General features: G+C 41.9%; 1 protein-coding gene across 1 annotated transcript in view; it reads right to left on the bottom strand.

Moving 5' to 3' along the window:
- The window catches only part of ELP3 (elongator acetyltransferase complex subunit 3), a 152598-nt gene that overhangs the window by 70936 nt on the left and 55656 nt on the right, over positions 1 to 26006 (bottom strand). The window contains exons 8-9 of the mRNA XM_075923284.2: positions 15146 to 15307; positions 10335 to 10461 (exon numbers count right to left, since the gene is read on the bottom strand). Coding sequence (XP_075779399.1) covers positions 10335 to 10461; positions 15146 to 15307 — 289 coding nt within the window. The remainder of the gene's footprint in view (positions 1 to 10334; positions 10462 to 15145; positions 15308 to 26006) is intronic.

Genomic DNA, 26006 nt, shown 5'->3' with positions numbered 1-26006 from the left:
TTAAATCTTAAGTCAAGTGCTATAACAAGCTTTAAAAATCTCACATTGGTACCTCCCTTTGCATATTTGTCAAATCCACAGCGAAAGTTTTCTTAAATCAAACAACACATGCTGGATCGTCACTAGAGACTTCCATAACGCATACTATACGGCAGAATCCAGTAAAACCACAGAGCAGGAAACACAGAATTCTCTCCCAGGGAACTCAGTCACAAACTTAATTAACACACTATTTAAAAAAAAAATGTCATCACAGGGAAGCATCTCCTCTAGAAGAATGATGGGCGAAGCATGAATGTACATATGAACCTTTACGTTTCTGGCTCAAACACCTTGCAACACCCACTACAAATATGCCATGTGAATGCCTTTTCTCACTTTCAGGTACCATTGTAAATAAGAACTGGGCAGCATTATCTCACATAAATGTAAACAGTGATAGAAATGTAGCCGTGTTAGTCTGGTGTAGCGGAAACAAAAAACAGGTCTATGTAGCACTTTAAAGACTAACAAGATGGTTTATTAGGTGATGAGCTTTCGTGGGCCAGACCCACTTCCTCAGATCAAATAGTGGAAGACAACTGTCATAACCATATATACCAAAAGATACAATTAAAAAAATGAACACATATGAAAAGGACAAATCAAATTTCAGAACAGAAGGGAGATGGAGGGGAGGGAGGTAAATGTCTGTGAGCTAATGATATTAGAGGTGATAATTGGGGAAGCTATCTTGGTAATGGGCAAGGTAATTAGAGTCTTTATTCAAATTTAAGTGTAAGGTGTCGAATTTGAGCATGAATGACAGTTCAGAGGATTCTCTTTCAAGTGTATTCTTAAAAGGCCTTTGAAGCGGGATGCAGGTAATCAAGTCGTTGAGACAATGTCCTTTCTGGTTGAAATGGCAAGAAACTGTTTTTTCTTTGTGATCCTGTCTAATATCTGTTTTGTGGGCATTGATCCTTTGGCGAAGTGTCTGAGACGTTTGTCCAATGTACATGGCAGACGGACACTTTCGGCACATGATAGCATAAGTTATATTTCTGGATGCGCAGGAATATGTATTCTTGATCTTATAACTCACTTGGTTAGGTCCAATAATGGTATCAGCAGAGTGAATATATGAACAAAGCTGGCAACGGGGTTTGTTGCAAGGGAAGGTACCAGGGTTGGTATTAGTGTGGTATGTCCTGTGGTTGTTGGTAAGAATCATCTTGAGGTTAGGTGGTTGTCTATAGGAGACTATGGGTCTGTCTCCCAGAACCTCTCGGAGTTTAGTATCCTGTTCCAGTATAGGCTGTAGTTTATTGATAATGTGCTGGACAGGTTTAAGTTGGGGGGTGTAGGTGATGACAAGTGGTGTTCTATTGTTGGTTTTCTTGGGTCTGTCTTGAAGTAGATGGTTTCTAGGTATTCGTCTGGCTCTCTCAATTTGCTTTTTTATTTCTCCGGGTGGGTAGTTGAGGTTTATAAATGCTTGGTAGAGATCCTGAAGTTTCTGGTCTCCATCAGTGGGTTTAGAGCAGATGCGGTTATATCGAAAGGCTTGGCTATAGATGATGGATCGTATGGTGTGTTCTGGATGGGAGCTGAAAGAATGTAGATAACTCTATGAGTCAGTGGGTTTTCTGTAGAGAGTGGTGTCTAATTTTCCATTGCTGATTTGTACTGTGGTGTCCAGGAAATGGATCTCTCGTGTAGAATGGTCTAGGCTGAGACTGATGGTGGGGTGTAGGTTGTTAAAATCTCTGTGGAATGTCTCCCGTGTTTCTTGGCCATGCGTCCAGATTATAAAGATGTCATTGATGTAGCATAAGTAGAGAAGGGGTAAAAGGGGACGGGAGTTGAGGAAACGTTCTAGGTCAGCCATAAAGAGGCTGTGCCGCTGATCTGGAGGTATAAGTTGTTCTCAAATTGGAAATAATTGTCGGTGAGAACAAAGTTACATAGGTCTGCTAAACCTATGCTAAACAAACTTGTCTGCTAAACAAACTTGTTGGTTTTAGCCACTTCCACAAATATTTATATTTCAAATGATATTCTATTAGTTTAAACATAGTTATTAAAATTGCAATTAATCACAATTATTTCAAATAGAGACATCTGTTTTCAGTTAATTGCTTTAATTAACTTCAATAAGTTGACAGTCTTAATTTTTTAAATTATTTATGAATTTCAGGTACCTTGTGGAAATGGTAATCTCTTTGGAGTTTATCTGCAGCTAAAAAGTTACATAATAGCATTTCAGAGGACAATCATATACCTCCCACCACATTACTTGGAATTAACTCCTCTTCTCTCTTCAATGGTAGAAGCACTACAAAAGGCTTGAGACCTCAGATATCTAGCCCACTGCACAATTGAACCACAGAACATAAAAGCATCAAGTGAAAAGATAAAATATAATGCTAAAATGGGACTATATCTACAGGCTGTTTGCAGAGAAGTTCCATAAGAAAGGGAAATTTAACTTGCACATCTCTGTAATATACATCCAGTATTGACATTTTAACAGCCTGAGAACAATTTATAATGGCTGAATTTTGTTTTATAAAATTATACTTTCTGAAGTAGATTAGTCATATTAGATGGATACAGTCTGATAACTGTCTGTCAGTTTCTACCCTGTAGCTCACAGAGTAGCAGAATGAAGAATTCCCAAAATACAATTCCAAATTCTTCAGACTTCTAAATCTTTTGCTTAAAGCCTAAGTTCTATTCAATATAGTTGTTGGCAAGTATGATTCATGATTCTCCCCTTTCATTTACCCCTCCCGTTAATTCCTCTCTCTTGTGCCAGAAAAGAGAAGCTGCGTGTTTATCGCATTCCACAGAATGAGGTGTCTGCTCTCGTAAGAAGCCCATTTTTCCTGCTGACTGCTTGATTAATTCCAGCTATTATTCTAATTATTATAACAGTCCCCCTGCTATGTTAGGCTCTGGGGGCTGGTGGTCTTAGCTATTACATTTACACTTGCCAACAAGAACAACTAGAGTGTGTAAAACTGGAATTCCTGGCAAGATGACATGGACGTAGTGGGAGGAAAACAGAGTCACTCTTAAAATTTTTCACATTAAGCTGTGGGGGCTAAAGAACAAAAAGGGACCCCACAATGTAGTGAGAGACAGGTACCAGTATACGAACCTGGATAGAAAGTGAAAAAGAGAAATGAAGGAAAAATAAGTCATATCATTTTTGTCTAAAAACATCTTAAAGATACCATAGTTTGCCAGACAGAAAAAAGGCAAAAAGCCAGAGCCTTCTCAGGTTAGTCAATGCATTTGAGTTAAATAGAAAATAATCAGAAATTCTTAAGGAAAACAATTTGACTCAGGCACATGATGGCACCATCAAGAGAAGAAAGATGGGATCAAGTCCACAGCTAGCAAGAAATATATTACGTGAGTGAATGGATTTATTTTCTCCCATTTTGTTGAGCAAAAACAACAAGGAGTCTCGTGGCAAGATTTATCATTATAGCATATATAACCCGCAGGTTATGCAAGGTTTTACAAGCCCCCCTGCAGGTTATACCCATCCGCGTATTAAACAAGTTTTTGTTTTACTGAAATTACAGAAATACAAGACTGACTCTTACTTGATAAAAGTTTTTCTCTAGGCATCATTACACCCTCTTAAAAATCACCATTCGTTTTAATTTATCACCATTTGCAGTACATGCCAACAGTACAGTAAAACAGGTGTGTTCATGATCGATGGTTGCTATACTGACTGTTTCCGATCCAGTTTCCGCAACAGACCGAGTAGCGGGTATATCAAATGACATGGGCACCTCATCCATGTTGTTAATGTTGTTTGGTTTCAAGCCCAGCTGGTTAATTTCTTTATGTACAAAAGTTTTAAAATCATCCATTTTCTTCTCCCATTCGTCGGGAAGCCGTTGGCCAACAGACGTCTATGCGTGAACTGACAGATTGTTTCTCCGCATAAATCTGTACACCCAATTTCCCAAGCCCCCATTAAAATCATAGATTTTCTGTTCCATAGCCATAAATTGAGCCTTGAGCTGTATGACTACCGTTGACACCACCCGTTTGTTCTCTCTCTGTGCACAATCCCACTTCAACAGGTTTTCTTCTAGATTTGGCCATTTGGCTTTCTTTCCGCAGCACGCTCTTTTCCTAGGGTGTAATTTCTCAATCTCTGCATCTTCCTTTCTCCACTCCTGAACAGACTTTTTGTTGACAGAATATTTTCTCCCTGCTGCTCTGTTTCTATTGTCCTTTGCATATGTCACAACATACAATTTAAAGTCGGCTGTGAAGAATTTGCGCTTAGGAATGTTTAAAAAGTAGTTTTAAGACGTTTTAAATGCGTTTTAAAAATTCATTACAAGTTAAAACTACTAAAGGAATACATAAATGGTAAAATGGTGTGGTTCAAAGAGGTTATATACCAGCAATAAGGGTTGTAGCATACTTACTGCTCAGCATCATCAGCTGCGGTTCATTAACACTTCATTACAGGTGCTGTTCATTAACAGTACCCGCAGTTCATCTCCTGAGGGCTATACACGTATGCGGGTTATCTAAGACTTCTTTTACACAATCATGGTGCGGGTAATACACGTGCATGGATTATATATGCTAATTTACGGTAGTTGAGGATAAGCTTTAATGGCATAAGCCAGGGGTTCCCAAACTTTTTGACACAGGGACCAGTAAATCCATTCATGAACTTTTGGAGGACCAGTAATGTTCATTTGCATATTTGCATATCATTAATCACATGATGCATATTCAATAAGTTGTTTCTGGTCCTCCCAAATCTCCCAGTGCCAGCTTTAGCAAAGCTTTTGATATGGTCACCCACAATATTCTTGCCAGCAAGTTAAGGAATATGGATTGGATAAATGGGCTATAAGACAGACAGAAAGCTGGTTAGACCAGGGTTTCCCAAACTTTTTACTTTATTTGGAACCCTTTTTTTTCCCAGTTCTCCTTTCTGCAGCCCAAAAATATAAACACATAAAAAACAAACTGAGAAAATACCAGACACGTAACATGTCTGGTATTTTCTCAGGAGGTAAGTTGTATTATTACTAGATGTATCAGTTTGTAGTTTCGAACTGCCTGGCTGGTAAATGTGCTCAGGCTGCATGAGTGTGTCTACCAGCCAGACAGTTCACAACTACTCGAGGGGCTTGTGTGTGGGGGGGGGGGGGGGGACAACAGTAGAGTCCCTGTGCCAGACTAACTCATGCTTTGTGGGTGGGGGGGGGAGAGGGGAACGGGGTCGGGTCAGTCCTACCCCCTGCAGGCCGATTCATTCCTCTCCCCTGCTCCCCTTGCTGCGCCTCTGGCCAGCTCCACTTCTCCCAACCCCCTCCCTGGCAGCCAGTTCTCCCCCGCTTCTCTTTCCAATCTCCCTTGGCCAGCCCCGCTGCCTGCGTCCAGCCCTCCTTCCAGCGGCCACTTCTGCCACCCCGCCCACATCTTCCCCGGCCAGCTCCCTGCCTCCAACCTCACACCCCCCGGCAGCCCTGCTTCCACCGACCCCTCAATATCCCCAGCCTGCCCTGATTCCCCCGTCCAGTTCTGCTTCCGGTGGCCAGCTCTCCCCTCCTCCTCACCCCAGAATCCCCTGGCACCTACACCTTTCCTTAGCCCTGCACCCTCCTGGTGCCTCCTTTTCCCCTCTTTTTCCCTAATACCCACCCCCTCACCAGTCTCTGCCCCATTCCCCTCCTGCCCCTCTGTGCCCTCACACACAATTTGTTCCATCCTGACTTTCCTCATGCCCACCCCTTCTTTCAAGCCTTCTCCCAGCACCTCCCCCTCCAACCCCCAGTGCCCTTCCCCTCCCCTCTCCTCTCCCAGCATCACCCTGTCCCCCTTCCCACTGACACCTCCCCTCCTGCCTTTCCCTCATGGTCTGCACTTGGCCCCCTGGCATTTGTCTCTCTCCCCCGCACTCCTGGCCCTTGGTGCCTTCCCCTCCCAAGCCCCTTCTCCTTCCACCCCTTTCCCCATCCCCTCTCCTTTCCTCGCTGCCGCCACACGAGCCGGTTCCCACCTTCTCCTTGCACGTTGCGGGGCCGGGTCCGTGCTCAGGCCCCAGAGGCCGAACCCGGAGCCAGCCAGTCCCCGCCATGTGCCTCCCGTGGGTTTCAAAACCCCAGGCCGTGACGTCACGTCACGTCACGCCCAGGCGTCCTCCCCGCCCACGTGCAATGCTGCGCACAGGCGGCAGGTGGCGAGGAGGAGCCACGCGCGGCAGGGATGTCCAGGGCTGCCCGCTCCAGGCAGAGCCAGAGAGAGACCCAGCTCCACATAGCGCTGGAACAGGGCCCCAGCTCTTAACTCGCCAGCACTTCCGGGTGCAGGGGTGCGGGGCCCGATTCGACCCAATGGGTCGAATCGGCCTAAGGGCCGGCAGCCACCAGGCACGCTGAGGCCCGGCATTTTTTTTCCCGCAGCCCAGTATCGGGCTGCGGACCATAGTTTGGGAAATGCTGGCATAAGCTTTTGACTTCATCAGATGCAAATTGGGTCTTTGCCCAGGAAAGGTGATGCCCAACTAAACCTGTTAGTCTTTAAGGTGTCACAAGACACCTCATTGCTTTTTCAGATGCAGACTAACACTGCTGCCCCCTCTGATTTATTTAGAGCTACCAAAAATTAGAAATGTCTGTCTCTGAGACTATAAACAGTATTGCAGGACAGATGTGTCTTTATTCTGCACAGTTAGTGATATTTTATAACAGGCTTTGATGATAAATTTTTGTGATGCTATCTCCTTTAAACCACGTGTAAAGGGGCAAAATGACTGATTCTGTTATTGATCTGCTTGGTAATGTTGCTAAGACATTAACAGATTAATTAGAATGCTCTGTGCTGAGCTCTTCACTTTCAAGCTCATTATTTCAATGCAATATAAATGACTAAATATTCACTAATATGGAACAACATTTATATAGCACAGCAGCTTTTTAATAGCTCTGCAAAGCAGGAAGCAAGGAACGTTATATCCAATTGTAACTGCAAGGGGATTTTCATCTTTCTAGATATTTATAGTACATAATACTGCAGCATCTACGCACCTTACAAGAAAATGAAACAAGGATCTTTTTTAGGTGGTTCTCGATGCCTCTCCCAAACTTCCTGTTACTTGACCTTGCTATGACTTCCAGTTCATCAGGCCTCATGGCTGTTGATTCGCTCCATGTGTCACTTTCCTGAACTTTTAACTTTTCTGCCCCCTTTCCCCTTGCAAGGTCCATCCTACCAAGCCCGAGGACTCAATCTCAACTCCTGCTTCTTTTGCTCCTGCTCTCAGGCTATGGGAAGCCTGGTGGAATTGCTGTGACCAAACTGATTTCCTTCACCACAGAGGTGCTCAATTCTCCTCCAGTTCTGCCACCTTCCTAGCTAAACATCTGTCCTCCTTCATCTTAGCTGAATCCCACGTCCATTATCCCAACCACCTTTCACTCACTTCACAAACACTTCCCACTTCCACTGCTCTCTCTGCACAAGATGCTGCCAATTTCTTCCAAGAGAAAATTGACAAAATGTACAACTTGTTTATACTGCTCCCCTTTACTCATTCTTTTTTCCTCTTCTCCTCCTCCCCACCACAGAAGCTTCTCAGCTGCTCTACTCCTCTAACCCTTTCACCACTTGCCCTAGAGAGCACGTCTCATCGCCTGATCTCCTATGTACCAAGTTTCTTTAAACCATCCCAATACAAGCATCCTTTAGTTTCTCCCATCTTTATACAAACACCCCTTGGTCCCAGTTTCCACTCCAACTACAGCCACATTTCCTTTCTCCCTTTCATGTCCAAGCTCATTGGACATACTGACTATAATCTCTGTCTAGAGGAACTCTCCAATTCCATTCTAGAACCTCTGTAATATGGCATGTGCCCTTTGCACTCCACTGAAACAGTTCCTGCCAAAACTTTTACAAATCAGTTCGTAGTAAGGATGTTAAATTGCAGTTACCAAGCTACAATTTGTATTGACTATACGATTAGTTGCTAGGATCTCTTTGCAGAGCTGCAGCGGGTGGGCGGGGGGGGGGGGGGGGGAGCTCCGGGAGCCACTGGTGCTGCGGCTCTGCATTTTAAATGTACAGGTTGAACCTCTCTCACACAGAACTCTCTTATCTGGAAACCTCCATCATCCAGAATGATTTTAGTTAACCAGATGTCCACTTTTCATGGGAGTATCCAAGTTTCCCGCAGCTCCATAAAGTCTGTTTACTGCTATAGCAAACAAGCTACACTCAACCAGCCAAAGAGACACATGTTGCTAGCAGCAAGCATACTGGACACCAGAGGCCTAAGCCCTGTGAGCCTAAGTCAGCTGGCACAGACTACCCACAGTTTTTTATGTACTGCATAGACATACACAGTGTATCGGCTTTAAAAATAGGGCTAATTCTTACTGAATAAATTATTAGAGTGCTCAAAAGATCCACAGACAAAACACACTGTAAAAGCATAAAATAATATTAATAATTTCCCTTGTTTCTCTCCAACACTGTAAGAATGCATTTTGGATTACTTCTGGCTAAATGGGGTTTGCTTGCAACTTTCTACCTATATTTCTGACCTGAATCTTCCAAGCAATTAACTAATTTTATGGCAAGGAGGGACCACTATCGTATCTGTGCTGACCTCCTGCATGAAAGACTACAGAATTTCACCCAATGATTCTTATATCAACTATGGATGTTAAATAGCATGTAGCTGAATAGTAATGCAGCCACATAAAATGTTAGTAGTTACACAACTATTCGATAGTCCCCGGGAGAGGAGCCAGCAGCCAGCAACCCCTGCCATGACAAGCTGCTGCCTCTCTATCAGAGGCAGCAGTGCAGAGGTGTGGAAGGCAGGCAGCTACCTGGGATCCAGTGCTCATGGGGAACTGGCTTAAAAGCTGGCTCCTTAGAGGCGCCGACTCCTTAGAGGCGCCAACACCCACTTCCTCCTCCCCACACCCTTGCTGCTTCAGATACAGAGGCAGCAAGGGGGAGTATTGTGCAGATGACAGGATTAACTGATAAGCCCTGGCTTGTTGGTTAATTGTGTAGTTGTCCACATGTTGATATCCCTAATATCAACCCCATATATTGTGGTTGAGCTAGGGCCTCATTTTTAGAAAGAGACATCTGTTCCAGATTTAAAGAATTCAAATGATGAAGAATCTATCACATCCCTAGGTAAACTGCTCCAAAGTTTAATTATTTTCTCTGTTTAAAATCCACGCTTATTTTTAGCTTCCATTTATCTAGACATTGGATTTTATTATGCCTGTCTGCTAAATTAAAATGCCTTCACTGTCAAGCTCTCCTCTGCAAGCAGGTATGTATAGACTGATCAAATCACCTCTTAATCTTCTCCTCGATAAACTAAACTGATTTTCTTTAGTCTCTCACTGGAAGGCAAGTTTTCCAAATGGCATAATCCTTCTTGTAGCTCTTTTCGGAACCGTTTCCAATTCACCAACATTCTTTTCATAGTGTTGACACCACAGCTGGACACAGCATGCCAATAGTGGTTGTAGTAGCTCGTCCAAACGTCTACTCAATGTTCTGCCCTCTATACAGCCAATGCATTTGTTCTCTTAGCCAGGATACCACCCCGTGCGCTCATGTGCAGTGACATGTACCATTACTACAGTATACAATATGACCACAGGGTCAGTATTTTGAGACACAGCTTTGCAAAAATTCAGTCTCTCCCATCCTATGAGCATGACCTAATATTTTTTGTGCCTAGATGCACGATCTTGCATTTGACTGTATTAAAACATGTCTTTCAAATAAACCCAACTTTCCATGTGATTCAGACTATTGTTTCCATCATTATTTACTACTCTGCTAACTTTTGTGTTATCTGCTAACACCAGCAATAGTTTTATATATTCTTTCAAATCTTTAATGAAGACATTGAAAGTACTGGGTCTAAGAAAAACCTCTATATGTTCAGTACAGACATTCTATTGTATAACTGCTTTCTAGACAGGCTGCTTTGCCTCTGATATGTACAGAGAATCCAAAGAAAGAAAACCACCTTGCAAAAAAAAGCAAAAGCCTTAATTTATACTGGAAAGACAACATTGTATTTCAACTTACACAGAGACCTTATTGAATCAGTCTTTCACAAGGAAGGGAGAACATTTTCTATCTGAAATAGTTCAACACGTTTTCCTCATCTTTCCTTTTCACCCAAATTTCGAAGTACAGGTTCTTAAAGAAGAAAGTTTGGCCTGTAAAATAACCACTAACAAAGTCATGAAATGGACCGAATGCTAGCTCCACTAAGGTAAAACAAAAGGAGGTTTATTTTAAGCCATACTTACAACAAACTGGTCAATATCTCTTTCAAGCCCCATGTTCGGCAAATCAGGCATCATGTGCGCCACAACTTTAAATCCTGCATCCTTGGCTAAGTGAAATGACTCACACACGGCCTTCACTGTGTGTCCCCTGGAAAGAATAAAAACTGTATAAAAAACCTACACACCTGCATGAATTGCAGCCCGTCAAGTGTGGAACTCTCTCCATCTACAAATCCATCTTAGCCCCACCTCTCACTTTCAACTACCTTCTAAATAAACGTATCCCCAAGACCAAATAATGGATCCTCTTCAATGTAGGGGCCTTTTTTCCCCTCCTCTACATAAGATTACACTTTATATTTTTGTGACTGGTTTTATTATTGAAGTTTTACTTTATTAGTAAAATATTGTGATGTTTTTATAAATCTGTTCTATGGTGGAATTATCTGGCACTTTGAGTAACTTAGGAAGAGGCAACAGAGAGTCATTTAAATAAATAAAACATATGTCCTTATTAGAGGAGGGATTTGAGCTGCATCAATAACTGAACTACTTGACGCCTGGACTTGTATTTGAATATTCTTCTGCTTCGTAGCAATTGGAAATACTCAGTAAACGGCCCCATTAATGACTCACACTACATAATGGAAAAATAATTTCCAAACATTTACCCTAATTGTTTGTAATCTGGCATTTAGCTACAAACAAAATATGAACATTTAAATAAAAAAAAAAAACACCTCCTACATGCTAAATGAAAAATGGAAGTAAACCAAAGCCACCTTAGGAGAGAATAGGGTAAACAGTCAGATTAAAAAAACAGACTTCAATTCATTGTTTTAGAGTCCTGAAGGGATATTCTAAAACACAGAAGTGCTGGTGGGGATGTCTGGATAAGCGGACTACAACAGAGCACAGAATCTTCTAGGCATATTGCAAGCATCTTCACAAGTGTCAAAACCTTTAAAAAAAAACATCAAATCTTTAAAAAGATTCCTTCTGCTTAAGAGAGACAGCTACCCACTATCTTCCTCTTCTTCAAGGGCCAGCAACCGAGACTCCATTTGCAGTTTCACTGGCAAATTTTCAAAACAGCAGTGACATGCAATTTAGAGACAGTGTAAGAATGTCATTTCATCTGATGGACAAAATTTGAGGGCAACTAACAACAGATTACAAAGGTGGATAACAGTGAGACTATCACTTGGAAAGTTCCATCTCAGAATGGGTACAAGAGCTGTGAAAGTATGTAGAAAAAGAGAGATAAGTAGGTTTGATAAGCCTGAAGAATGTGCTGGATCTCACCATGGATTAATGTACCTGAGCCGAGCTAAGAACCAGGTGACATGGCTACTTGTTTAGTACATTGCTATTTACCTTTGTAAAGCTCTTTGATATCCGAGCTGGAAAAGTGCTGCGTAAGGGTTACTTAGTTTACCTGACTGCTTGGTTTGCTCAATAGGTTCAAGTTGTTCTTGACCATTACCTCTGGTCAGGAATTGAAGCTAGTCCTAAATCCAGCAAGGAGATGCTGTACCTTCATGAAGCATCCACAATACAGACTAATCTTTGGGAGGAAATTGGCTACAGAATCAAATGTCAAGTCTCCACAAGAAAATGACATCTTCAATTACTGCAAAGTGGTCACCTCTAAGTTAAGTGAAAGGTTATTTTAAGCTTAAGAGGGTAGCCAACTTAGTCTGTACAGGATAAACTTAAAAAACAACAAAAGGTATGGTAGCACTTTATAGACTAACAAAACATGTAGATGGTATCATGAACTTTCGTGGGCACAGCCCACTTCTTCAGATCTTTTAAAGAGTGATTAGGTAGACTGAAGTATTCTCCAACAGGTTTCTGTATATTCCCTTTACGGATATCTGATTTGTGTCCATTGATTCTTTCCAAAACATTTCTCTGGAATTATTTTATGCCATTGGTTTATTACAGGTATTAAGTAACAGGAGTGTCTGATAAGGGTGAAAGTAAGTTTTATATGAATCACAGAAAACACAAGTGTTCTGGAGTTAATGGTTCAGTTCTGAAATAGTATAAAGCACATTCTGCCTTCTGCAGGTTACAAGACAACGAACTGTAATGTATTCTAGGCTCTCTGGCAGTGATTTTGTTGTCACTGGTCCAGGACCACAAAGTAGTTCAAGAACTTCTTATCTATACACTTTCCAGTCTCTGAAAGTACTGGATATGTAGAATGATCCTGATTAAAGTATCAATAGGTAGAATTTCTGGCTATATAACACACTGTGATGAGTGTCAATTATAAACACATACCCGTACCTGCCTTGCACTCTACTTGTGAGAAGTGCCCTGATTCTTCTTTGAATGAATATTATGACCTAATGTCATGCTTCCTGCACATATGGTATCTCTCCAGTGTTGGGGGGTGAAAACATTAATAGGTTTGGAATAGTCTTTTTGCATTAGTGGTTCAGGATTCAGACACAGTGTTACCCTTAAACATGCTTTTTCCTTTTGTTTTGTAATTTGAGAAGATAAGGTCCAGTTGAGACCAGTATTATTTTTTATATATAACCTTGCTCTTTATCTCTGTTCTGCAGCCTAGGAAACCAGATAAGTATGGAGCTGCTCTACTTTGTTGTGTCGCTTGCTTATCCTCATTGGCTCTGCATAACATCTTCAGGGTCAACTTCCTTGTAATCTCTGTAACCTGTTAGTTTGTAGTATAGGAAATTGTTGATTTAATTAGAAAGTATATAAATAATAATTAGGGGTGAGTATAACTGTATTCATTATTTGTTTATTAATATTCATTTTATGGAAGTTAACATTACTAAATAAGGTTTTAGGAAAAGTAGTGATAGACATATGAATTAACATACTAAAATAGATAAAAGGTTCTAACTACTGCTAATTTGGGGCCAGTTGGACATTGTGTTAATGTCCGAGGTAAACGTGTGTAGGTAATAAAGTAGTTCTTTTTACCCTATCCACTCCTGGGTCGCCTGTTTCTTCTCTAACACAGATTATTTAGTACATTTCTCAGATCAAGGATTCTGAAGTTTGTTTGGGCACACCCTACTTACTTTACAAGGCTGCATAGATTAAAAGACAGGACTATGAAGACAGTACCAAGAACTATAAAACACTTTTGGAACAGGAATGTCAGCATAATATCAATATCTTCATCAACATTCAGTATCTTCCATCAATCATTTAGATAAGGACACAGAAAGTACGCTTATAAAGCTTGCAGATGATGCCAAGCTGGGAGGGGTTGCAAGTGCTTTGGAGGGCAGGGTCATAATTCAAAATGATCTGAAAAAACTAGAGAAATGGTCTGAGGTAAATAGGATGAAATTCAATAAGGACAAATGCAAAGTACTCCGCTTACAAAAGAACATCCGTTTCACTAATACAAAATGTGAAGCGACTCTAGGAAGGAGTACTACAGAAAGGGATCTAAGGGCCATAGTTGACTACAAGCTTAACATGAGTCAACAGTGTGACATTGATAGCAGTTTTCGAGCACCTAAAAGGGTGCTACAAGGAGGAGGGAGAAACTTTCTCCTTCACCCCTGATAACAGGACAAGAAGCAATGGGCTTAAATTGCAGCAAGTGAAGTTTAGGTTGAACATTAGGAAAAACTTCCTAAATTTCAGGATGGTTAAATACCCTGGGAGGTTGTGGAAATTGCCCAGGGAGGTTGTGGAAACACCATCATCAGAGATATTTAAGAGCAGGTTAGATAGACATTTATCAGGAATTGTTTGCGGCCCATGGTGCGGATTGGGTTTACATGGGGCTCAACACATGACCCAGGGGTAGGAGCCAAAACAAAAAAGTAGTCAATATAATGGTCTTCTATTGATGTGTGTTTTAGTAGTTAAATTCCTGGACTGTCTTTGCTTATTAAAAGTGCTGTCAGAGGTGGAAATCGGGTATATATTATTAATATCAGCAGAACTGACTTACATGGGGCCTTTGTGTTGTGTATTTATTTATTTAAAATGTTTTTACCCCACCTCTCTATTTAAAATATTCGAGGCAGCTTACAAAATTTAAAACACAATATATATAAAAAATTAAAATATGAGACCCCTGAGGGACATAAAACCTGCTACTCTTGCCTTAATCTTTGTATTCATGCCCATCAGTGTGAAAGAAGCTATTTGCATATATATTTGCACGTATATGCAACCACAATTAAGTTGTGGCCCTCAGCATGTGCTGTGAAAATCATTGTGGACCCTGGGCCTTCCAAAGTTGAGTAGCCCTGATCTAGATGGTGTTTGGTCCTGCAATGAGGGCAGGGGGCTGACATCTTGAGGTCCCTTCCAGTTCTAGTATTCTATGATTTTATAAAGTTATACTGAATTATGCTGGTATTCTGAAGGATGTGTTTCCAGTAGGGATATGCTTATCAGGTAGTCGAGTCACTACTCAACTAGTTGCTTCCCTCCCCCACCACAAAAGCCAGTTCCCTTAGCACCATCTCTTGAGGGGTTGGAGGGGGCAGAGACATAGCAGGGGGACCGGGTGCGAGCCTCGAATCAACTGATTCTTGGCTTGCACCCGGCCCCTGATGCTGCACCTCTGCTTTTTAAATGTATTAAAAGCTTGGCATCTCTTAATACATTTAAAAAGTAGAGCCACAGAGGAGTTATCTCCTGGAGCCGGAGCTAACCCCGCTGCAGCTCTGCAGTTCCCCCCCCTTATCGACTAATCGAGTAGTTAATGGAAATTAGCTGATTAAACACAATTTAACATCCCTAGTTTCCAGCCATCTTATAGAATACTCCACAAGACAAACAAAAGCACATTAAGCTCTTCATTGAAACATTCTTCTCACCTGTTGGTATCTCTGGCCACATCCTCATAGACACTTTGCACTCCAATTTCCAGCCTTGTGCAGCCGTATGACAGCATGTCGCTCAGGTGCCGCTTCAGGCAGTAATCCGGCCTGGTCTCTATGGTGATCCCAACGCACTTCGTGAGGCTTCTTTCTGAGTACCTGCGAACAAAAACAAGCTCCTTGTTATGCTCACAAGTCAGTCACAGACTGTTCAAGAGAGTCTCAAGATTCCCAAGTGTCAACTTTTTACAGTTTCCTCAGCAACTCAAACCAGGGCAAGAGAAACGCACGACTGCCTAGCAATCAGAACGTACCAAACATTGTCACAATGTGAATATACACAATTGCCTACACTGACAAATAAAAGTTCTACGTATTTGTTAGTATTAAAGAAAATATAATATGCTTGAGTCACAAGGCTGTCACACAACACTTGTGTTTGTGATCAAGCCCTTTCATGCTAGCAGAAGTGAAAAGCGAGGCCTAGATAAGAAGGGAAAGTCAAGATGGGCTGAGTGTAGGGTGCCCTTACACCACAATTGCCATTTCTAGTTTGGTAATGAATTGCATGTTACTCCAAATTCTATAAAATCTGTTTAGATAAAAGCTCTGTATAATCCACTAATTTCCTGAGCTCCAAGACACAGCAACCCAGAGTGCAGGAACATGACATCGAACAGATCTAGCTGGTATGCTTTGATAAGGCCAGATACTTATAGGCAGTCTATGCACAAGTCCACAGAGCATCTTTCCTTCTGGATTAGAGTAATGTTCTGAGCTTCATTTATGCCTGATGTTGCCCAAGGGAGCCTTTTTCTTTCAACTCTTTTTTTAAATGGAACTAGACGTACAACATAGACCAACTGACATATGGTGTTACAAAAATCCTCTGACAAGAGAATAATATTCAGTAAGTTACTGCAAAGCTTAATTCAGTGGCTTGGGGCTCAGAGTATAAACAAAAAATATTACTACTGATACTTGGATAAAAACTGTCAGACATTAAGAAGAATGTTCCTTTTAAAAACCCATTGTGAAATGTATTCTGATTTGTAAGAATTAAAGATAAAATCTTGGCTTTGTTTACAAATAACTACAGTCCCATAATATCAAAGGGCATATATTCTTAATAAAGAATAAGCCACCTTGAATATTCTGTACAAATATAAAGAGAGAGGTAAAAGGGAATCAAAAATAATGTTTTCCCTTGAAGCAAATTCATGGCAAAGTTATGAATTGCTGAATATAATGAACATCAGGAAACCCTAACTACAGTAGCTATAAAAATACTGCTGTGAGCCCAGTGTAGCATGATAATGAAAGAAATGGTCTTGCTTAACTCCTTGTATGCCATAAATAAGAGTGGCTGAATTAAAAATAGTGACATTTTTAAAATGGTTATTATAGTATCAAAGAAGGCAATCCAAGGGACTAAAACCAGGCAGATGTTTAATACAGCAGGTTCATTCAGATACTGAATACGAACACACCTTTCAAATTATCTGGTTAGCTCTCCCTCCTCCAATTTACACCCTCATTTTCCAGATCCCCCCAAGAACAGTATCACCACCCTTCTGGAAAAGGACTAGCTGAATTTTCTTGGTAATTGTCAATTTTCACTGACTAATCTTATGCCACAAGTGCCAGCTAACTCCCAGGACCAAAATCATACTTTTCCCAACAAACCTCAGGATTGCACACATATCAGTGTAGAATGAAAGGCAAAGTGACAACAGCACACATGGAAGGAAAGGATAAATACTGGTCAGTACCTGTGCTCTATGTTTAGCAGCTTTCTATTCTACAACACAACTGCATGGTAAAAATCATGGCAGACAGGGGAGATTCCAGAAGACTGGAAAAGGGCAAATATTGTGCCCATCTATAAAAAGGGGAATAAGAACAATCCAGGAAACTACAGACCGGTCAGTTTAACGTCTGTCCCAGGGAAGATAATGGAGCAGGTAATTAAGGAAATCATATGCAAACACTTGGAAGGTAATAAAGTGATAGGGAATAGCCAGCATGGGTTTGTGAAGAACAAGTCATGCCAAACTAATCTGATAGCTTTCTTTGATAGGATAACGAGCCTTGTGGATAAGGGAGAAGCGGTGGATGTCATATACCTAGACTTTAGTAAGGCATTTAATACGGTCTCGCATGATATTCTTATTGATAAACTGGGCAAATATAACTTAGGTAGGGCCACGATAAGGTGGGTGCATAATTGGCTGGATAACCGTAGTCAGAGAGTTGTTGTTAACGGTGCTAAATCCTGCTGGAAAGGGATAACAAGTGGAGTTCCTCAAGGGTCTGTTTTGGGACCCGTACTGTTCAATATCTTCATCAATGATGTAGATATTGGGATAGAGAGTACTCTTATTAAGTTTGCAGATGATACCAAACTGGGTGGGGTTGCGACTTCTTTGGAGGATAGGGACATAATTCAAAATGACCTTAGCAAGTTAGAGAAATGGTCAGAGGTAAACAGGATGAGGTTTAATAAAGAGAAATGCAAAGTGCTCCACTTAGGAAGGAACAATCAGTTCCATACATACAAGATGGGAAGCGACTGTCTAGGAAGGAGCATGGCGGAAAGGGATCTAGGGGTCATAGTGGACCACAGGTTGAATATGAGTCAACAGTGTGATGCTGTTGCAAAAAAAGCAAATATGATTCTAGGTTGTATCAACAGGTGTGTTGTAAGCAAAACTCGTGAAGTCATTCTGCCGCTCTACTCTGCACTAGTTAGGCCTCAGCTGGAGTACTGTGTCCAGTTCTGGGCGCCACATTTCAAGAAAGATGTGGAGAAATTGGAAAGGGTACAGAGAAGAGCAACAAGAATGATTAAAGGTTTAGAGAACATGACCTATGAAGCCAGGCTTCGCGAACTGGGCTTGTTTAGTTTGGAAAAAAGAAGATTAAGGGGGGACATGATAGCGGTTTTCAAATATCTAAAAGGGTGTCACAAGGAGGAAGGAGAAAATTTGTTCCTCTTGGTTTCTGAGGACAGGACAAGGAGTAATGGGCTTAAAGTGCAGCAGGGGAGGTTTAGATTGGACATTAGGAAAAAATTCCTAACTGTCAAGGTGGTCAAAGATTGGAATAAATTGCCAAGGGAGGTGGTGGAATCTCCCTCTCTGGAGATATTTAAGAACAGGTTAGATAGACATCTGTCAGGGATGGTGTAGACGGAGCTTGGTCCTGCCTTGAGGGCGGGGGGCTGGACTCGATGACCTCTTGAGGTCTCTTCCAGTCCTATTATTCTATGATTCTATGCATGACCAGCCAAGCATCTGGCCACGTGTCTTGTGTAGACCTTAAAAGCTTTTGTTATCCAGCACTCAGTTAACCAGGAAGCTCAATTAACTGGCATTTCTGACCTCTCCTAATACAAATCTTCAATCTAGTATCCAGGACTAATATACTGGATTATATTCTAGCATATTATAGAATTTCACATTCTGCACCCTACCTTTTATGCAAAAGAAGCACAAGATAACCAAGCTGAAATTAGGGATTTATTCAAAAAAGCAGTTTCCAGGCTGTCTCATAGGGTCATTACAGATTCAATCCAATCTCCTACACCACCTACATCTACACTGTTTAGACCCTGAAGTACTTTCTGATTCAAAGAAAAATTAAATTATGTTCAATATAATTTTAGTATAAGTGTATTTTTAGTAATCTGAGTGTACACCAAGTGCTGCCATGAGTGATATGTTGCTTCAAATGATAACCTACTATATAGGAAACTTTACCTGCATACACCTAAGGGCTTCAAGAAACCAGCCACTCTGCAGACCAGTACTACTACTGAACTGGTGAGTACCTGTGTATTTTTTTATACTTTATACATTTTGCTTTTTTCTAATTCTTTGAAAACTGGTATTCCATTGGTAAAGTACACCTCTCACTTAACTAAAATATTCAATTAACTAGCACTCCCCATTCCCCCAACGTGCTGGAGAACAGAGCTTTTACTGTATATGCGCTATTCTATGAAGATTTTTTAAAAAAATCAATGCTCATACTGAGCAGGCCATTTTAAAATAAGAATCACTCAGTTTTTATTTGTTAATTTGAAAGGAGAAACAGAAGGCAGAAATATATGTCAGTCAGCGTTCTATTGCAAATAATTTTAGTAAAAAAAATCTTGCTCGTTAATCCCTGAAGCATGCAGATGCAAGCAAAATAACAATGCTAGAGAGGAATTTTTTCTCCTTCCACTAAGGTGACCAAGATTGAACATTAGGAAAAAATTCCTAACTGTCAGGGTGGTCAAATATTGGAATAAATTGCCAAGGGAGGTGGTGGAATCTCCCTCTCTGGAGATATTTAAGAACAGGTTAGATAGACATCTGTCAAGGATGGTGTAGGTGGAGCTTGGTCCTGCCTTGAGGGACCTTACCTACCCATGGGACCTTACCTACAAGTTCTCTGAGCTTATCAAAATCTGCCTTCCTGAAATCCATTACCTCAATTGTGCTGGTCTCCCTTCTACCTTTCCTTAAGATCATGAACTCTATTATTTCGTGATCACTGTCCCCTATACTGTCTTCCACTTTCAAGTTCTCAACTAGTTCCTCCCTATTTGTTAAAACCAAATCCAGAACAGCTTCTCCTCTGGTAGCTTTTTCAACCTTCTGAAACAGAAAGTTGTCTCCAATGCAGTCCAGAAACTTATTGGATAGCCTGTGCCTCGCTGTGTTAGTTTCCCAACATATGTCTGGATAGTTGAAGTCCCCCATCACCACCAAATCTTGGGCTTTAGATAGTTTTGTTAATTGTTTAAAAAAGGCCTCATCCACCTCTTCCACCTGGCTAGGTGGCCTGTAGTAGACTCCTAGCATGATATCACCCTCGTTTTTTCCCCCTTTTAGCTTAACCCAGAGACTCTCTACACAGCTATCTCCTACGTTCATCTCCACTTCAGTCCAAGTGTGTACATTTTTAATATACAAGGCAACCCCTCCTCCCTTTTTTCCCTGTCTGTCCTTCCTGAGCAAGCCGTACCCTTCCATACCAACATTCCAATCATGCGTCCCATCCCACCAGGTTTCTGTAATACCAATGATATCATAGTTGTATTTATTGGTTAGCAATTCCAGTTCTTCCTGCTTATTACCCATACTTCTCACATTTGTATATAGGCATCTAAGATACTGATTTGATCTTGCCTCCCTGTTGTGCCCTGACCCTCCTTTCTCCTTGCCATTATAGGCTGTAGTCCCCCCCCCCCCCATTTCCAACCCATCTCCCAGTCCCGCACATGAATTAGTTTCAACTCCTACAGTTGCACGAATGTAAAGTATTGTACTTTTAATTATTTTTCAATTATTTTTATGTATTTGATAGCAATTGGTGTTGTGTCTCCATTACTGAAGACTCTTATAAAACTACAGGCCTTTCTTGAGACAAGTAACTTAAAAGAGAACTCATTTATCAGCAAGCATGACTGGGAAGACAATGGAAGACACAGTAGTAAATAAGGAAAAACAACAAGGAGTCCACTAGCACTTTAAAGACTAACAAATGTATTAAGGTATTAGGCAATAAGCATTCATGAGCTACAACTTCTTTGGATGCTGGAGAGAGAGAGAAAAGGAAATGTGAGTGACACATCAGTGTGGATTAAATCAGAGTGGTTGTAGCTCATCTCCAACCCTGATAAGAAGGTGGGGACAGGCGGGAGCCCATATGCGCAGGGAGGTGGCTTAGGGAGACAGTTACTATTTTAGGGTATGTCTACACTACCACCCTAGTTCAAACTACCACCCTAGTTCGGGCTAAAGAACACTATGGAGTCCGAACTATCGGGCATTTAAAAATGTCGGCGCCCGGCAAGATGCAAATGAAGCCCGGGATATTTAAATCCCAGACTTCATTTGCAACTTCAATTGACTACATTAACCACCCTAGTTCCAACTAGGGTGGTAGTGTAGACATACCCTCACATCTTAACTTTTTAGTTAATAAAAAAATGTCCTGCGAAAGGAACTGGAACTGAACTGTTGTTTGGACTATTTCAACCTCCCAGGCCACTGGATCAACCTACCAGTTTTAAAAGTCCCTACGGGCCTTAAAAATGTATTAGTGTTTGTGTGTCGGTATTTCCCACTTCTCTCATACTCTGCTTTTCTAAATTCAGCTTGGACACCAAGTGAAGTGTTCTTTTCTTTACAAAACCTCAACAAGGATATTGTAAACCATTACACCTGTACACCCCTATAACTATCAGTAGATTTGCACAGATTTACTGACTTGAACATCAGTGTTTCTGAGGGTGCATGAGTAGAAATGGAATCTCCTTCTCTCTCCTGCTATGATATTTCTCCAAGGCTCACAGGAACAAAAAGCAATAAAATTTAATTTTAGTCACATTAAAGTAAGCAGATTTTACTCTGAATTTACATAGAGAGCTGATGCAGTCAGTACGTTTTTGGAGTCATTTTGCAAAAGAGACCAACACTTCAAAGTTTAGTGTCCTAGACAGACTGTGTTTAGCTCAAATAGGTGCCTTCCTCTGCTCCAGGCAGAGATTTAATAACGGGTCTCAATGCTTTTTTTTAAAAACAGAGGAAATTAGAACTAGTTTAGAGGGGAGGAAAAACAGATGTCCCACCACTGACAACTTTAAACTAAGCATTTAACAAAACCATCATGTTTTTTCTCAATCTTACTTTAGTCTGGAGACAGTCATCATTTTAGGGCTCCAACCTTCATATAAACAGTAAAAGAAGTAATGGCTGATTGTGTTAGGATAGTATCCAAAGGCACTAACCAGGACAGGAGTTCAAACATGCGAGGCACTATATCATAGGTTCCCAAAATGGGGAGGGGGTTGAAGAAATTTGGGGGGGGACAAGGCAACCCAGCCCCCCCATCCCAGTCAATACCCGCCCCCCGGGAAAGAGCCCAATCCATCTGGTAAAAAAATTTAGAAAATACCACGTGAAATGTCCAGTATTTTCTGTTTTTCCTGGCTTGGGCACCCACCAGAACATGCACAGCTCAGGCTGGTGGGGAACATCCTGGGCAGACTTCAAAGTGGTAGCCTTAAAAGGGCAATGTCTGCTGTGCTCTTAAAAGGGCAATTTTTTTCGGGGGGTGGGAGAGTGTCAACAACTTTTCCCCTGGAGTACCGGCATCTTTTTTTTATACTGTTCCCGGGAATTAAAAGGGCTGCGACTGTTTTTCAGCTCCGGCGAGTTATTTTATTTTTTTTTTGGTGGGGGGGGGGGGGCAACAAGTTTTGCTATTTTTCTTTGAGGGGGCATGAGAGTTTCTCAAAAATCAAAAAGGGGGCATGATGCTGAAAAGTTTGGGAACCACTGCACTATACAGATATATACATTAGAACCCATATTTTAGAAACTATATGGGGATTGAATTAATCAAATCATAAAGGTCATAAAACAGAACATCTCAATATTACAGTAAGTGATGCGGCAATATGGTGCACTGCCTCGCTTTCTTTTCATCTTTCAAAACACTGCAGAGCAATTTTCAATGCACTGAAGGCATAAGAATGCAAAAGGGTGTTGTTTGTTCTTCGTCACCACTACTTTCATTATACGATTTTTTTCTCCTTGTGGAGAAAATAGTTCCTACGAACTGGTCGTTTGCAAAACTGGTGTTTGTAAAATTGAGGTTTTATTGACAGCTTGTCCCCGAACTCGTAAAAGCTAAAATACCAAATGATACAAAATAAGGATAGAATGCACAAGGCAAAGCCATCAGGGCAGGCGCAGATCCTTAGCAGGGGAATTCCATGCCTTCTGTGTCATTTATTTATATATTTTAACTGTATTGATAAAAGCCCTTGTTTTCGGGGATTTTCGCTTGAACACTTGGATTTCAAGTGGAGGAAAGGAAGAGATGGAGTAAAAGAAAGTGAGTGGAGAAAAAAGGAAAATGGAGAGTCAGAGAAGGAAAAACAGGAGAATGAAAGAAGGTAGTTGGGCAACTGGGGCTGACAACATTAGGAGAGGGGATGAAAGGAATGAATAACACCTGCCAAGGGCAATACTGCTAATACTGGGGGAATGGAGTCCAGAGACAAGTTAAAAATTAAGTGAATAATGATTTCAATGAGACTGTAAAGGCCCAGTATCCCACAGGAGCCCTCTGAGGGGACCCAGATTTCCTCCCTGTGCACTCAGCTCGAGGCAGCATATTTTGGAAGAAGCCCCAAAGGAATGGGTATTTCCACAGCCCACCCTCTGCAAGTGTTTAGGCTCTTTCCATACAGGCTCCCAAGTTGCACTTTCAAATTGTTCCTGCCAGCCCCAGCCAGGCTCAAGAGAAATCCCAATATGTCTACACAGGGATAAAAATCCAGCAGCTGGCCTGGGTCAACGGACTTGGGCTCAGAGGCTGACAAATCATTCATTCTGCAGACATTCAGGCTTTGGATGGTGCCTAAACTCTGGGACCCTGCAGGGCTAGAGGGTTCCATGGCTCAAGCTCCAGCCTGAGCCTCTACTCAGCAATTTTTAGCCCCACAGCCCAAGCCCACTGTAGTCATGGCACTTTTATCCCCCTCAGTGTTCATGCATTTAGAGTTACAAAAAGGTGCACAAATTAGCAACACCCGCAAAGCCCTGAGGAAAAATAATGTATAAACAACATGCAACTTCCTTAATTAAGCAAGCCACAGCATTGGCATGGACTCTCAAACTCTGATGTCTCATCACTCCAGCATCTGAGCAGTAAAGAGCTCTGCATCTCCAATGTTCTGCTTGTGAATGCGACAGGCATAATATCTTACTCACAGAACACGTTCATAGTATGGACTCTTTAAAGCTTACCTCTGGTAACTGCCTGTACCACAGTACTTCACCACTTCTTTTAATCATCAATGTCAGGAAGAATATGTGAAAAAGGGTTCTGTTCACTTCAGCACCAATTTCTCAAGGATCATTTTTACACTAATACAACAACAGTATCTTAAAAACTAGGTAATTATTGACCAAGACTAAGGCTTTATCTACACTTTACCAGGTAAAGCATAACTGTGGCAGCACTGCTGCAGCAGCACTTTAAACTGAAAGTGTGGCCATGGCATGAGCAGCGCTCTCCCAGCACTCTATGTAAACCACCCTCCACGAGGGGAGAAGCTAACAGCGCTCAGTACTCAAAGCTGTAGACTGGTTCTCACTGGTGCTTTACAGCGCAGTAACTTGTTGCACGGGGGGGGGATTCACATCCCTGAGCCAGAAAGTTACAGCACTGTTAAGTGCCAGTGTAGACTTGACCTCAGACATCAGCTGGCTCATTTTCATAAAATAACACTATTTAAACTGCCTGCTAAAAGCACCGCAAGAACAACCTTTTTTTCTGCAATGCCACCACAAGCCCATTCTCAATGACAAACGCATCACAGTTCAGCACTGTTTGGTGGACACCTAAGACGTTAGCTTAACTTTTTTACTCCCTTCTTAATTTCTTTAGTGATCAATGGAACCAAACTGTCACCTCTGAAAGACCATTATCCACAGCAAAAGTCCATGAGCAGCAGCACTGCAAGCCTCCACTATACCCACTCAGCCCTGAGTCATACAAAAATAGTTCAATCTATGGCCCATTTAAATGATTGCCTTGAGTGTCAACAGGATGGTAACTATGATAATTTAGGGAATTAACATTTCACATGCTTTCCAACTCCACCCCCTCAAACTTTACAGAGCAAAACATCAAAACCCTGTAGAGTACTGTGATGGGGGCGGCTGTCCCACACTGCTTAACAAGGAATTAAAGAGTCCATAGAGAGGGCTGTGGCATTAGCTAATAAATGTCTTTATCCAAACTCCCTATCAGAGCCAGGCTAGGCCCTATATAAGAAGGGCTGCTCACCAATGTTCCCCCTAATCTTTTCCACCCATGTGCGGACCTTTTCCCATTAGGTGTGGAATAAATGTTATGTGCACCGAGGCATGTGCAAATGCACCCCACCAACAGTAACACAACTAGCTGTGGGAACTCTACTAATCGGCTGTGCATTTCTCTGGAGCGGTCATCCAAGTGCACAGCTTATAGAGAACACTGCTGCGAACCAGAGGGAGAGAGGACTCACTCCCTATATAGACAGAGGTACCTAGGACAAAGCAGTGCTGGGGAAAGTCACAGGGGAACCAGGGCAGTTCGAGCTGGACCAGTTCCCAGGCACAGGCCCTGATAGAGACCTGAGAGAGTACTGAGGGTTGCAAGGATGCAGCCAGAGAAGAACAAGCAGCAAGTCCACACTCCTTGCCAATGATGAGAGTAGCCAAGCAAGTCTGAAAGCAGTTTGTCCCTGAAAGCAGAGGCTAGATGAAAGAGGGCAATGGGGCACTGAGGTGACTGGTGGGAGTAGGTGAATCGGGTCCCCCGGGATGTGAGGACCTAGAGGTGGACACCGCTCAGAGGGCAGTACCCAGAAGGAAGGGGTGCCACGGTTTGGGAGGGACCTGACTCCTGAGGTGGTAGAGATGCAAAGAGCAGGTAACTGCAGGGGCGACACTGCCAGAAGAGGGTGCTTCAATGTTGGCAAGAGCTAATTCACAAACTGACCCACAGGTGGTGTCACGGTAGCACGTTCAAGCCTGTTACAGGGTACTCCCATCGTCCTAGTCACAGACACTAACATTGGTACAGAACATGGTATGAGAGCTATGGTGTGGGTGTCAGACACAGGGATGTGCATACATGTCCAATAGCACAGAACTAAAGTACATAACTCTACAACCATAACCATGTCAAAATCTGCCTTAGCTCTCCAAGTCAACTTCTTAGGAGCTTCACCTCCGGAAGCATGTGGGCTCTGAAGGGAGCAGTATCTAAATCTTCTCGGCAGAGACATGAGAAGACTCCTAAA

This window comes from Pelodiscus sinensis, chromosome 3 (genome assembly GCF_052426305.1).
Source record: "Pelodiscus sinensis isolate ZL-2025 chromosome 3, ASM5242630v1, whole genome shotgun sequence".
Lineage (NCBI taxonomy): Eukaryota > Metazoa > Chordata > Testudines > Trionychidae > Pelodiscus > Pelodiscus sinensis.
The sequence above is the reverse complement of the archived record's forward strand: the minus strand, read 5'-3'. Positions and strand labels throughout refer to the sequence as shown.